This window comes from Podarcis melisellensis (genome assembly GCF_964234715.1).
Source record: "Podarcis melisellensis genome assembly, chromosome: 8".
NCBI lineage: Eukaryota > Metazoa > Chordata > Lepidosauria > Squamata > Lacertidae > Podarcis > Podarcis melisellensis.
In genome coordinates, this window is record NC_138540.1 from 5,394,811 (window position 1) to 5,408,944 (window position 14,134).

The 14,134-nt window shown below is 46.3% G+C and overlaps 1 protein-coding gene across 2 annotated transcripts in view; it reads right to left on the reverse strand.

Annotated features, from left to right (window-relative positions):
• Positions 1 to 961: 961 nt before the first annotated feature.
• The window catches only part of ANXA4 (annexin A4), a 28,462-nt gene continuing 15,289 nt past the window's right edge, over positions 962 to 14,134 (reverse strand). For both annotated transcript variants that reach the window (XM_081922582.1, XM_081922583.1), the window contains exons 9-13: positions 13,934 to 14,027; positions 5,954 to 6,049; positions 4,231 to 4,289; positions 3,983 to 4,105; positions 962 to 3,346 (exon numbers count right to left, since the gene is read on the reverse strand). In XM_081922582.1, coding sequence (XP_081778708.1) covers positions 3,287 to 3,346; positions 3,983 to 4,105; positions 4,231 to 4,289; positions 5,954 to 6,049; positions 13,934 to 14,027 — 432 coding nt within the window. In that variant the 3' untranslated portion in view covers positions 962 to 3,286. The remainder of the gene's footprint in view (positions 3,347 to 3,982; positions 4,106 to 4,230; positions 4,290 to 5,953; positions 6,050 to 13,933; positions 14,028 to 14,134) is intronic.

Consider the following 14,134-nt stretch of genomic DNA (forward strand, 5'->3'; position numbering starts at 1 on the left):
TGATGTAAAGGCACTCCTTTCCATGTTGGAGAATGAGAAATGCTTGTCTGTACCCTGGCAAGGAGGGGAATAGGGAGGAGGCGTCTTTGTTCCTTCAGAAATCTGGATCCGAAGTTTAGATCTTAAACTCATCTCTCAACCTTGGCGGAGCGGGGAGTTCTCCAGCACCATGTCCTCTTGGGGACTCAAGTCACTGCTTCTCTAAAATGAGTACCTTAATCAAGGCCTCTGAACTAACACAATATGGTTGCAGATGATAAAATTCCCATAAGCTCCTCCCCAGAACCTTACAGACCTGCATCTTTCTTTGCCGTGTTTTGATGCTCCCCACTTTCTTGTATGTGGCTGCTACTCTCCAGCTGACTCTAGAGCCTGTTCTCTCTTTTGGGATCAAGCAAAGATACTGCTACGCCCAGGCACTTGTAAGGTTTCCAGGAAAGAGACATTCCTTGATTCTAAACTTGGCAATTCCTCACCAGCTGTGGCACGGGCAGCTGTAGGGATGTTTTTGGGAAACTTAATCACATTTGCTACCCTCATTTACTACACCACCTATGGCTTTAAAAGATTAGACAAATTCATGGAGGAGAGGGCTATTGATGGCTACTAGCCTTGATGGCTATGCTCGGCCGACAGAGTCAGAGGCAGCAATGCTTCTGAATGCTAGCTGCAGGAAATCACAGGTGGGGAGATTGCTCTTATGTTCCAGTCCTGCTTTAGGCTTCCCGTTGGGCTATCTGGTTGGCTACTCTGAGAACAGGATGCTGGACTAGATGGGTCACTGGCCTGATCCTGCACAGCTCTTCTTAGGTTCTTAGCAAGATTCCTTTGGTGGGTGAAGGGACACTGCAGAATATTTCTTGCCTAGGGTGCTTGTCCAGAGCCTCGTGTTCAGTCCCTACAGTCTTCTCTTGTCCATCTTACCAGGAGGCTTCTACCCCTTTTTTTAAAAAAAGCAAAGTTTACAGCAAACACATCTTTGGTTTATTGGAGTGGAAAGCAAGCAGCATGATGCCGTTTCAACTGCCTGTTGCACTGCCACCTTTTTGCAATGGCTTTACAGTTGTTTCCCATTTAACCAGAAGTCTGGGTTGTCTTCTAAAGGAGAACTAGTTTTAGAAGACTGAAACCTGATTCAAATCTCACGTTCAATTCCCACTCTTTTAGAAGCAAAATAGAATTCACACAAACATGAAACAAAAGTAAATCACAACCTGACAGGTTTTTGTTTTTTTCAAAGCACAGATGAGAGGACTTTCTGAGCAGTGAGTGACACTAGGACCAGCTGCTGTACATAAACTGTTTCCTAGATCAGAATTGCTCTCTAGTGGAGGAAAGAGTGAAGGAGACGATTTCTCTTCATGCTTCTGCTCCAATCAAAGGGAGAGCTTCCTGCACTCATATCTGTATCACATTCAGAAGAGTCAACCTTTATCAATTATGCTCTTGGTGCTGAGACTTCGTATCAGACTGTTTCTTGACTTTTTGCATTTCACAGGAAAGGCACAAAAAGGTGTTACATTTTTGGCAGCAGAATATATACAGACACAGCAATTCTAAAGGCACCACAGAAGACGGCAGGGGAGGATTGTTTCGTTTTAAATAAGTGCTCTAGCATTCTGAGTAGGACCCAAATTACATTCATTTGCTGTTAACATGTTTTGTTCTGGACACAGATTTTCTGTTCAGAGCATGTGTGAAATTCTTTGCTTTACATTTTTTTCAAAAAATATGCACAGTGGCTAAAGGGCAAGAACTTGTGAGGAAGGCAGAAGCACAGTCTAGCTGAAACTGGCCTCATTTTCCTCCAGAAGCACTTGATTTTCTTAAAAAAGGCAAAATCCCTGAAATCAACCACACATAAATGGGAATGAGGCCCAACCCACTTTGGGAACTAAACAAGAGGCTGGACTTGGCAATATCCAGATTTACTAAAAAGCAGCAGTTCCCATATACATTGATTGAAAAGCAAGTCTCCCTTGCCATGCGTACGAAGGGTACTGTGTAAAGGTGGTATGGCTGGGTCATTACAGGGAGCCCTGAACCAATAAGGCAAGCACCAGGCAGGCAGTGCAGCTGCTGCCATTGCCATTTGCCCAGAATGCCCTGGGGTCTTATTTGTTGAGGCCCCAAAAGAATTCTGGGGAAATGAAGACAGCAGGAATGCAAGGCCAAGGGTTGAAATCCAGCACTGCCCCTTCATTGTGCAGTATTTGTTCCTGATTTTGGTGGGCATGGGAAGCTAAGTAACAATGCTTACGTAGCCTCCTGTAAATGAGGGTGTAGTTGTGTGGGAGATGTACTTTGGGGAAGGGCCACAGAGCACCAGCTTTGCATACAGAAGGTCCCAGATCCTGGAATCTCCAGGAGAGACTCTTCACAGGAATCTTTGGGAGTTGCTGCCAGTCAGTGTAGACAGTGCTGAGCTAGATGGACCAATGGTCTAGCTCAATATAAGCCAGTTTCCTCTGTTTCACTTCAGACCGCAAGGCAGGCCTATGTTTCATTTACAAATCTACAGCAGGCATGTCCAACAGGTCGATCGTGATCTACCAGTTGATCGCGAGGGCATTCCCGGTTGATCACAGGATCAAAGCAAGAGATCTCTGTGGTGCCCCTGATCAATCCCTAAACAAAGCTCAACAACTCTGAGCAACCCCTCCCCCCAAAAAGCTCAACAACTCTTTGCAATGACAATGGGTAGATCACTGCCAGTATTTTTAGAGTGGGAGTAGATCACAGTCTCTTGGGAGTTGGATGTGCCTGATCAACAGAATACTAAAGTCAGCATTCCCTAGCCTGATACAGCCCAAAACCTCTGGAGAGTAACTCCCACCAACTCCAACCAGTCTGTAGTCAATGTCCAAGGATGGAGGGGGTTGTGGTTTGGCAACAGCTGGAGGTCACCGGGTGAGGAAGGCTGACTTAGGTGGTCAGCAAATCCCTTCAGGAGTGAGGAGTATCAGGCAAATGAAACCTAGTCAAGAGGACCTGCAGGAAATTTGAGAGTTGCCAGGTTTTGTTTTTTTGTTTAAATCACAAACACGTTTGCAGGTCCAATTTTAGAAGCCAGGGCACAAAAAAAGATTCAGAGCTCCCCACACATATATTATCTGCCAATGATTCCAAGGAGAAATTATTTCCAAACCTATTATAGTACACAAAATCTAGGTTAGCATGATGCAAAACTGGCATAAAAGGATTACTGCAAGAGATTGAGACTGCAGGCAGCGTGGGCAAGGCGTGCTGCCTGGGTGTAGGAAAAGGCAAGAGGCCATTTGGGCTGTTAGTCTTCCCCACCACAAAGGAGGAGCAGGACTTTCCTGTAGTCTCCTGAGGTGTCGCCCTGAAAGAGAAATTTGAAGCCACTGTCAAGTCATGCTTTTGATTAATGGTATCCCCCAACCAGGTGCTCACCAGAGGTTTTGGACGACAGCTCTCATCAGCCCCAGTGCCATAAGGCCATGCTGATAGACTGATGGGAGATTTACCTTATTTATTTCATAAAATTGATACACTACTGTAAAAAAGCAAAGCTCAAAGCAGTTTACAAGGAGACTAAAACAAAGTTATCAGTAAAAGCAACACTTTATCTTTTGAGTGTTTTAAAATCGGCAATAAACTAAAAGCAGATTAAAACATACACCCACATTCTACTTGTCTAAACAAAAACCATTTTAGCAGCTGTGAGTTCTAGACTACAGGCGCTGCCATGCTAGATGTAGTTCAACATATGTGGAGAGCAACCTTGTGGGTGGTGGTGGTTTGTATCTGGCTATGCTATGGCCATTAAGCACTGCTCCAGGCTGCTCACGTGAGTGAGCCTCTTTGGGGACATTGTTCCTGCAGGGAATTCTCCTGCCCAAGCCTCACAGCAATGAGAGAGAGCGGCTCCAAGCTTCATTAGGCCTGAGGCCTACATGGGAATTTAAAGGCGCTGGAATTGGATGGGGAAACAAATGAACAAAAAATGCAAGCTCACCTTAATGAAGGAGTAGAGGGATTTTCCATACATCCGCTTGAACTCTGCCTTGATATCTATCATGTCTATCTCACAGCGGGAGACCATTACTCGAATGAGAGTATCGTCATTTGTCCCTAATCCCTTGATTGGGGGAAGGAGAGAAAACAAACAACTGGTCACTCGGTTTTTGCATTAAAACGAACAAACAAACAAACAAACAAACAAACAAACAAACAAGGCACATTCAAACCTTTCTGCCCATTTACCTTCATGGATTTGTACAGCCTTTCAGCAAAGTAGGCATGCCTATTTCTTATACAGTTTACTGCAAGGAGAGAAAACAAAGGAAGCGAGGTTAGCAAAGCTAGAAAAGAGAGCTGGAACCAGACAAGCTCATGATCAAGGAATATAGTTTTTCAAGCAAACAGAGGGCCTGCATTTTTGAAGAAAGAAAGTGTGGTGTCAACTGTACTTGGCCAAGAGGAAACTGCCCAACATAGGAGTCCCTTCATCAGCAGCCATTATCCAGTGAGAAAGCATGAAGGACTCTAGAATAAGGGTGGGGGAAACCGGTTGCCCTCCAGAGGTTGCTAGACTACAACTCCCAGCATCCCCAACCAGTGCATATGCTGGCTGTGGCTGATTGGAATTGGAGTCCAACTTTTTAAGCAGAGGTTGGATGGCCATCAGTCATGTATGATCTAGTTGAGAGTCCTGCACTGCAGAGGGCTGGACTAGATGACTCTTGGGGTCCTTTCCAATTCTACGAGCTGGAGGGTCAGACCTGGTCTGGAAAGTCATAGATTCAAATCCCTGATCAGTCATGATATTATTATTGGCCAAGTTCAAACATCACATTGAACTACAGTTTAAAACAAAAACTATGGTTTTATTTTGAAACAGAAGCGTTGATTTAAACTTCTCGCTCTGCTGCTGCCTTGCTGCAAGGAAACAGGAGTTTGGCTTGTCCAAGGAGTTCTGAGGAATCTGGGCTGTCACCATTATTTATTATTTACTATTATTATATTTATTTATATCCTGCCTTTTCCCCAGACCAGGATTCAAGCCGGCTTACACAAATTAAAACAACGCAGATAAAATACAAAAAGCTAAAAACATATAAAAGATAATTGATTAAAAGTAATTAAACTCATAACAGAATTAAAACAACACAGAAAACACATCCATTAAAATACATACGGTATATTATAAAATGTCCGAACCCATTTTGCCTCAAGTGTTAGTTCTCCCCAAACAAACAATGAGCTGTAACCCAGATTTGTTCTAACTCGTTCAGCATTAAATTTGTTCACGTTAAATCATTTTTTTAAAAAAAAATTTGCTATGGTTACGTGAAAGTCAGATCATTGTTTGTTAAAGGGGGTGAGTTATAAGTAATTCTATTGCAAAGACCCTTTACAAATACTAAATTCTAACAGATATTGATGAAATCAGTAAAACAAAGAAATGCCACAGTATCGGTTTGGAGACAAAAACATCTTTACACAGATCAGTCCACTAATACACCTCAGCCCAGCAGGCCAAAAGGCTTCTAGAATAAAAACACCTTCAGCAGACAATGGAAGGTCGGTGTGGGGGGCAAATGAACCTCCTGAGGCAATGAGTTCCAGTCTGGATGTGACCAAAGAAGTGGTTTCTCATGTTTGAACAAACTGTTACCAGAATGCGCGGAAAAGTCTCCCCTGCAGATATTAAGTAGCTTTGAAGGCTCACATGGAAGGAGGCATTGCATTAGCTATCCTGGGCATAAACCATGAAATTCACCGGGTGACCTGAGCCAACCTATCTCAGTCAAGCCTATCTCACAGGGCTGCTGGATAATCTTCATGTAGAGTTTATTGGACTTCTTGAGAGAAGGGTGCAGAAACCAAGATCATCATTGCAAGGCACCTCCATAGCTCTTTCAAGTTGCCCCACAAGACCATCCCACCCCCCCGTTTCATTTCAGCAGCTCAGTAGATGACTCACCTATCGCTAACAGGGCATCCTCAAGATCTCCTGACATTTCAGATTTAATGCTCTCTGTAATGTCTTTGTTAGCAATCTTCCTGTAGTCATCGAACACTGGAAAGCAGAAGGAGGGTTTTACTAGCAAATTAAAAGTAAAAAAGGTGCCAAATCTAGAAGCCCACATATTTAGGATTTTATTCAACTAATTTCTACTAAGAGTAGACTCACTGAAATTAACTGACAAAAGTTAGCCATGTCTATTAGTTTAAATGACTTTACTCTGAGTAGGATGAGCACTGGCGACAACACTTAAAATTGCCCTCTGTTTTGCTGCTTAGATAAGCTAGAACGTAGAACATTAGGGGAGTTCCCAGGTTTCTGATATTTGACTTATGATTATTTTAAAATAAGAAAATGGTAGTTCAGTTGAAATATTTTCCCTTTACTCTTCCACAGTGCAGGTTTAAACAAACTCTGTGACATTATTTACACAACCTCAGCCACTCACAAGGGATTTGTAGAAATTTCAATTCAAGGAATATAGAATCCCTTGGTTGCTGTGAAAATTTGATACACCAAACCACATCAGTTTCCCCTTTGGATTATAGTTGAACACTGCTAAAGAGATAGAACAGATTCTATTGGCAGATTAGCATCAGTAAAGAGGTGTGGATTTCAATATGGAGAAAATTTCCTTTTAAATTGGTCTTGGCCTCAATAACAGAGGTGTAAAAATGGCATGTGGCTCAGTGGCTCAGTTCTGGGATGAAGTATTTGTTCAAATAAAACCACTTACTGGATAAAATGTCTCTGGCTCTTCTCAATCCATTTATGGGAGACAGTATTAACTTATACAGTTTTAACTTTTAGTAAATTCTCTTCTCCTAGCACCCAGGTGCATAACAACAAGATTCTGGAGGAACTTAGATGGTGTTTCTCTGACAAATTGGTAGAACAAAGTGGCAAATAGCACTTGTAGAAAAATAATAAAACTGGCACAAAGCTTGAAACATAAAGTCTCTTTTGTAAATGAATAGCAGAGTTTCATTATGTACATAGCTAAAAACAAAAACAGACGGCTCTCCTCACATTATAAAACTTTTTGCTTAATAAACTATTTATTGCCTTCTATACAAAAAGTAGTCTGGGATAAGAACTGCACGTATTGCCTAAACAGCAGCTTCTGGTGATATATTACTTAATTTATCTCTGTGATGTTGTATATGTTGAAAGAATTAAAGAAAAAGAAATATTGTGCAGTGGCAAGTTTGGTTGAACAGACATGGGGGTTTCTAAAACCATGTGTGTTATGATGGGACGATGAGCTGCTTGTGCGTAAAATGCAAGTCCCTCAGAGTTTGATCAGGCTTTCAAACCTCTGCCTGTGACGGAGCCACTCCAGCATGGCTGCGTCAATCACTAGTAGAATCCGAAAGTGGCTGCTTTCGGAAACGTTTCCAACATAAAAGCTCCTTAACGGAAACACGTCGTCTGGCCTCTCGGCGTGACAGTTTCCGTCGAGGTGTGGGTGTCCCTATAGGAGGTCCTGAGACCTCCCCACTGGTTTCGCTTGAAGCGTCTCTGAGCCATCCCTCCGACTCACTTTCCCTTGGAGTTCTTGCTCGCCCTCTACTGGTTCCCTCTTCCGCTGCTACTGCTCTCTCACCCTCAGTGAGCCTTTGCACCTCCGGCGCTTTAGATGTCAGTTCCCTGACATCCACCTCCCCTCCAGGGCCCCCTTCACCCCCTCCCGTCTCCTCTCCTACTGGCGGTGAGGAGGTAAAACCCTTGAAAGAACCTCCCTCATCTTCCGACGTCGCGAACACTTCCTTCCACTTGTTGCTGTTCCTACTCTCTAGGTACTCTTCGTCATCAGAGTCCACTCCCTCTTCCAACTCCGACTCCGCGAACCCTTCCATTTCCTCTTCCTCATCGGTGGTGCCGAAATACTCCCTCCTAAACCTTGCTATCGGCTGAGGTTTCCTCGGGAACCTTTGATGGAACGTTTCTGTTAAAACCTCGTCATTGACTTCCTGCGCACTTACCCAGGTGTTTTCTGACTCCGGTTCCCCTTCCCATGCCACTAAATACTCCACCTGATTTCCCTTCCACCTGGAATCGAGGATTTCCGCTACATGGTTGCGGCGTTCCCTCTCTTCCAAGGCTGGTCCCCTGACGTGCTCCCCTTCACCTCCTCCCCTGTATGGTGACAGCAACGACCTGTGGAACACTGGGTGCAATTTCATGTGGTTGGGTAATCGGAGTTTGAAAGCTACCGGGTTGACCTGCTGAATCACCTCAAAGGGTCCCAATCTTCTGGGCCTCAGTTTCTTACAACCCCCTTTGAACGGCAACCCTTGGGTTGACAACCACACTTGATCCCCCACCCTTATGGTTTCACCTTCCCTTCTGTTCTTGTCTGCCTGCTTCTTATATTGTGCCTTAGCCCTTTCTAAGTTGAGCTGGAGCTGCTGATGGATGGCTTCCATCTCTTCTACAAAATGTTCAGCCGCTGGGACGCTCCATCTCTCCCCTCCTTCCCCTGGAAATGCCCTGGGGTGACACCCGTAATTAGCCAAAAAGGGACTCATCCCTGTGGACACATTCTCCGCATTATTGTAGGCAAATTCTGCCAACGCCAACTTTTCGACCCAATCGTTCTCTCTGTCATTGACATAACACCTAAGATATTGTTGAAGAATGCCATTTGCCCTTTCCGCCTGCCCGTTGGTTTCAGGGTGCCGGGCAGTTGAAAAATTGACTTCCACGTGTAACAAGCTCATGAGCTTCCTCCAGAACCTGGAAGTAAATTGTTTGCCTCGATCTGAGATCACCCTCGAGGGAGCCCCGTGCAACCTAAAGATATGTTCCACAAACAACTTCGCCGTTTCTTCCGCTGTGACTGCATGTGAGCATGCTACAAAGTGGCACATCTTAGTTAACAGGTCTACTACTACCATGATGGCTGTTTTCCCCTTGGACCTTGGCAGATCCGTCATAAAATCTATTGATATCGCTTCCCAAGGCCGTTCTGGTGTGGGTAAAGGTTCTAATAACCCTGCCGGCGCCCTTCTTTCCCCTTTGGCTCGCTGACATTGGTCACACCCTCTTACATACTCCCTTACATCTTCCCTCACCTTAGGCCACCAAAATTCCCTGGTAACCAACCACATGGTCTTGTGTTGCCCAAAATGTCCCGCCGTGGGGCTATCATGCAACTGCTTGAGTACTCTCCCCCTCAATTCACCTTCGGGTATATACAGTGCCCCTTTGTAATACAATGCCCCATTTCTTTCCTCAAAACCTCCGGGGCTCTCGCCCTCCCCCCTGAGACCTCTGAGCTTATCCTGGGCATATTCATCATTTTCCGTTTCCTCCACCAGTTCTCGTTGCCCCACCATCGCCGCCCCACACACCCAGCGGTCCTCCGGGATGACATGTCTCTCTTCGATCACCCCCTCCCCTTCCCAATATTCTGGTTTGCGTGAGAGCGCGTCCGCCCTGACGTTTTCTGGGCCTGGCACATAACAAATCTCAAAGTTAAATTTGGAGAATTCCTGTGCCCATCTCACTTGTCGTTGGTTGAGCACTCGAGCTGTTCTCCAATACTCTAAATTTTTGTGGTCGGTGCACACTTGCACCTTGTGTTGTGCCCCAATTAATAAATGTCTCCACCTCCGGAATGCTTCGTGAATGGCAAGTAGTTCCCTGTCATACACCGTGTAATTCCTCTCGGACTTATTCAGCTTCCGCGAGAAGAAGGCACACGGTCTCCACTCCGACGCACTCCTCCCCGGTTGAAGAAGGACCGCCCCTACCGCCCGGTCGGATGCATCTGTTTCCACTCTCATGGGTTTTCGTAAATCCACATGCAGAAGTTGTTCTTCCGAGGCGAAAGCCCTTTTCAGTTCTTCAAAGGCTCGATCCGCCTCTGCCGTCCAAACAAATTTCTTCTTGCTGCTGAGACAGTCGGTGATGGGCGCCGTCAAGTGGGCAAAGTTCTTGATGAACTTCCGATAAAAGTTCCCAAATCCCAAGAATCTTTGCACGTCCTTCTTGGTCTTCGGTGTCTTCCATTCCAGTACCGCTTGGACCTTGCCTGGATCCATGGCCAATCCCTTGTCTGACAAGCGGTACCCCAGGAATTCCACCTCCTTGGTATGAAACTGGCACTTCTCCAGTTTCACCCACAGCTGGTTGGCTTGCAGCCTGCCCAACACTTCTCGAACGTCCCTCACATGCTGTTCCTCATTTTCCGAATACACCAACACGTCGTCTAAAAAGGCCACACAATTCTTGTAGAGCAAAGGTCCCAGAACGTGGTTTATAAAAGCTTGAAAACACGCGGAGCCCCCTTGTAGACCGAAGGGCATAACGAGGTATTCAAAGGCTCCCAACGGGGTAAACATGGTGGTCTTCCATTCATCTCCCTTCCTTATGCGTATCAGATTGTACGCCCCCCGCAGGTCCAGTTTTGTAAAAATCTTTCCCTTCCTTACTCTGGTCAAAATGTCATCAATTCGGGGCATAGGGAAAGCCAGGGGCTCCGACACTGCATTGAGGGCCCTGAAGTCACACACCAGTCTCGGTTTGTCTGTGTTCTTTTTGTCCACAAAGAACACTGGGCTGCCCCCCACCGCTCGGGACTCTCTGATGAAACCTCGCTTCAAGTTTTTGTCAATGAACTCCCTCAGCTCCTGCATCTCCCTGTCTGACATGGCGTACAGCTTGCCTACTGGGAGTTGGGCCCCTGGGAGTAGGTTGATTTGACAGTCAAAGGGTCTATGCGGTGGCAGTTTGTCTGCTTCCCTTTCGCTGAATACGTTGCTCAGATCTGCGTATTGCGGGGGCACCTTCCCTTTGTCCATCACTTCCATCCCCGCTAGGGTGACTCTGTCTCCTCCCGAAACCTTCCCCTCCTTGCAGTGTTCTAGGCAATGCGCTGACCCAAAGGAGACCACCCTCTGATGCCAGCCCACTAGCGGATCGTGTAGCGCCAGCCAGCTCATCCCCAAAATGATGGGCGCTCCTCCCAGGATGGCCACATTAAACGCTATCTGTTCGGTGTGCCTTGCCACTCTCATTATCATCGGGACAGTCTGTTGGCTAACTTCTCCCCCCAACAGCTCTCTGCTGTCAATCGTAGTCACCTGCAAGGGGTTACTTAAAGGGATAGTCTGTATCTGGTGCTCAGCTGCAAACTCCTTACTCATGAAATTACAGGAGCTGCCTGAATCCAAAAGCGCCTTGACCTTTAGTGGGTGTCCGTTTGGCAGTTCTAGTAACACCTCTATCACTAAAGCGGGTCTGGGGGGTTCTGGCATGGGCACTTTCATTGCTCTTTGGCCTGGCTGCTGTGCCCCAACGGTGGCAGCCAGGCGTTGGCTTTTACTTGCTCCTTGCCTTCCTCTTCCTTTCCCCCAACAGCTCCTGCCATCCCTTGCCATTCCTTTCTTTGTGGGCAAACTCTGGCAAAGTGCCCTGGCTGTTGGCAGAGATAACATCTCTTGGCGCTTTTTCCCTCCTTTTTCCGCCCTTCACTGGGATTTGAAACTGCGCGCGCCCGCGCTGTTCCAACTTCCATCGGCTCTGCCGGCGGGAAAGGTGGCTCTGGAATGTCTGGAATGCGGAACTCCCTCCAACGGTCTCCTTTCCCTTCCCGCTTTTCCATAGCCCTCGCCTCCTGGCGCGCTCCTATGGCCAGCGCAGATTTGGTTAACTGGTCCATAGACTCCGCCCTGGGGCCCCGGGAAAGCTCATCTTTGACGGTTGAAGAAAGCCCCTCTTCGAAAAGCATTTGGATGGGCTCCGCCGATAGGTCCCACCCCAATTTGTGAATCAACATGGTAAATTCAGTCCAGTACTCACGGACAGATCTGCTTCCTTGCTGGCAAGCCATTAACTGCCTTCGCACCACCCCCTGCTCAATATCGCTGGAAAACATCAGGTCCATGGCACGAAAAAACTTCCTCGTGTCCTTTAAGATCTCATTATTCGCTGCCATCAGGGGTCTAACCCAATCTTTCGCCCCGGATTCGAGATGGCCAATCACATACGCCACTCGCGATTCCTCATCGGGGAAGTCATCAAACTGCAAGTTTAGAGCGTATTGCATCTCTGTTCTAAAGGCATGATAGTTCCTGGGATCCCCCCCGAATTTCTGCACCAATCCTGGCACCTTTCTGGCGAGCGGGGTGGTTTTCTCCTTTCCCTTTTCTGCATCCTGAGCCCTCCTCTCCTCAAGCCTCGCCGTTTGCAGCGCCAACTGGATCTCCAACGCCCTGTACCTTTCTTCCAGGCTTGGACCTCCTCCAGCTGCTCCTGCTTCCCCGGTTCCGGCTGGATTGCTCATGATGCTTCTCCCTGCACAAGCTGGCTTTCGGAGACTTTCGGATTGCTATGATGGGACGATGAGCTGCTTGTGCGTAAAATGCAAGTCCCTCAGAGTTTGATCAGGCTTTCAAACCTCTGCCTGTGACGGAGCCACTCCAGCATGGCTGCGTCAATCACTAGTAGAATCCGAAAGTGGCTGCTTTCGGAAACGTTTCCAACATAAAAGCTCCTTAACGGAAACACGTCGTCTGGCCTCTCGGCGTGACAGTTTCCGTCGAGGTGTGGGTGTCCCTATAGGAGGTCCTGAGACCTCCCCACTGGTTTCGCTTGAAGCGTCTCTGAGCCATCCCTCCGACTCACTTTCCCTTGGAGTTCTTGCTCGCCCTCTACTGGTTCCCTCTTCCGCTGCTACTGCTCTCTCACCCTCAGTGAGCCTTTGCACCTCCGGCGCTTTAGATGTCAGTTTCCTGACATCCGTGAGGACTTAAGTTTTTGTTTTCTTAAAAAATGTTTCTATATATTGTAGGTATTAAAAGGAAAGACAACCTTCCATATTTTGCCTTTTTTCAGTCTACATTAATGCAGTCTCAAACTGTGTCCTTACTTTACAGCTCCATCAATTCATTAACGTTTGGCCAAGGCAATCCATTTTTGGATTGAGCTTAAAGGCAAAAATGCAAAAGGCCCTCAAAGGTTCAGGAAGCTGCTTGTGTTTGCACATCTTCCGAGCTACAGTGCTCTGCATACTGCTCACTGGCTCACAAACTTTCATTTATCTAGGAGGAGGAGGAGGATCAAAAACCCACAGAGTGAATGAAAGACAAGCACCAACAGGTGGTAGCAAAGCAAATGCAGCAGCCTTGTCTTGAAGCCAACTCTTACTGTAAGAACCGGTGGAGCAAAAAACAGGAAGATACAGATCTCCTTCCCGGGAAATCCGTGGGGTTCATGTCAATGCAAGTTTCCATGGGCATGAAAGAAAGGCACTATGGCAGCACATAAATGCTGTATGAATTTTGCAATCCGGAAGAGCATCTCATGTATGCTCCTCCACAGGAGAAAGAAAATAAGTTGGAAAGAGTCCCAAAAGGCAACTGTAGTAAGAGTATCTGTCAGGGCTGGTTACACATCCTTAGAAGTCACGCCAGGGCTGGCTCCACCCTTAAGAGTCATGTTACTGCCTTTGCTTAGGCTACAAACCTCCAACTGTCATGTGGCAAATCACATGCTTGCCTTTTAGCTTCCCTTTTGCCATTGCTAAGAAATGGCCTCTGAATGGTCTGTATTTTATTGTTAGACATTGTTTCAGTGTTTATTAACATGAGATGTTTGTTTGCCTGATATTAATGTATTTTTTAAAAAAATTGTGTTATGTTTTGTCATTGTTGATGCATTACTTTGAAATGCTGTTATATTTTAGTCTGTATGTGGTTCTGAACCTCTTTGAGCTTGGTTTTAGCATGGAAAAGCAGCATACAAATAAACTCAGGTTGACGATAATGAAATTTCCTACACTTAAGTGTGGTAAAGAGACACTTTAAATTCCTACCCGCTTGGCATATGTACGAGAAAGGGCTCCCTCCCCTTTGCACATATTCTGAAAGCATCCCAGATGCCCAAGGGGAGTCTCTGTACAACAACCATCCAAAATGTTCAGCCTCTTACCCCTCAATAGGTGGTTTCTGCTTCTTGAGCACAGGATACTCATGAACTGGGCCTCATCAGTGCCCCACCTATTCTCCCCAGCTTCGTACAGACACTGAAAATGAGAAGTGCAGATAAAAAGGCATCAATTTTTAAATGGTCAGTGCAGAAGGACAAGGAAACCCGGGAGGGAAGCAGAGCCTGAGAGGGGAGAAGAGAGGT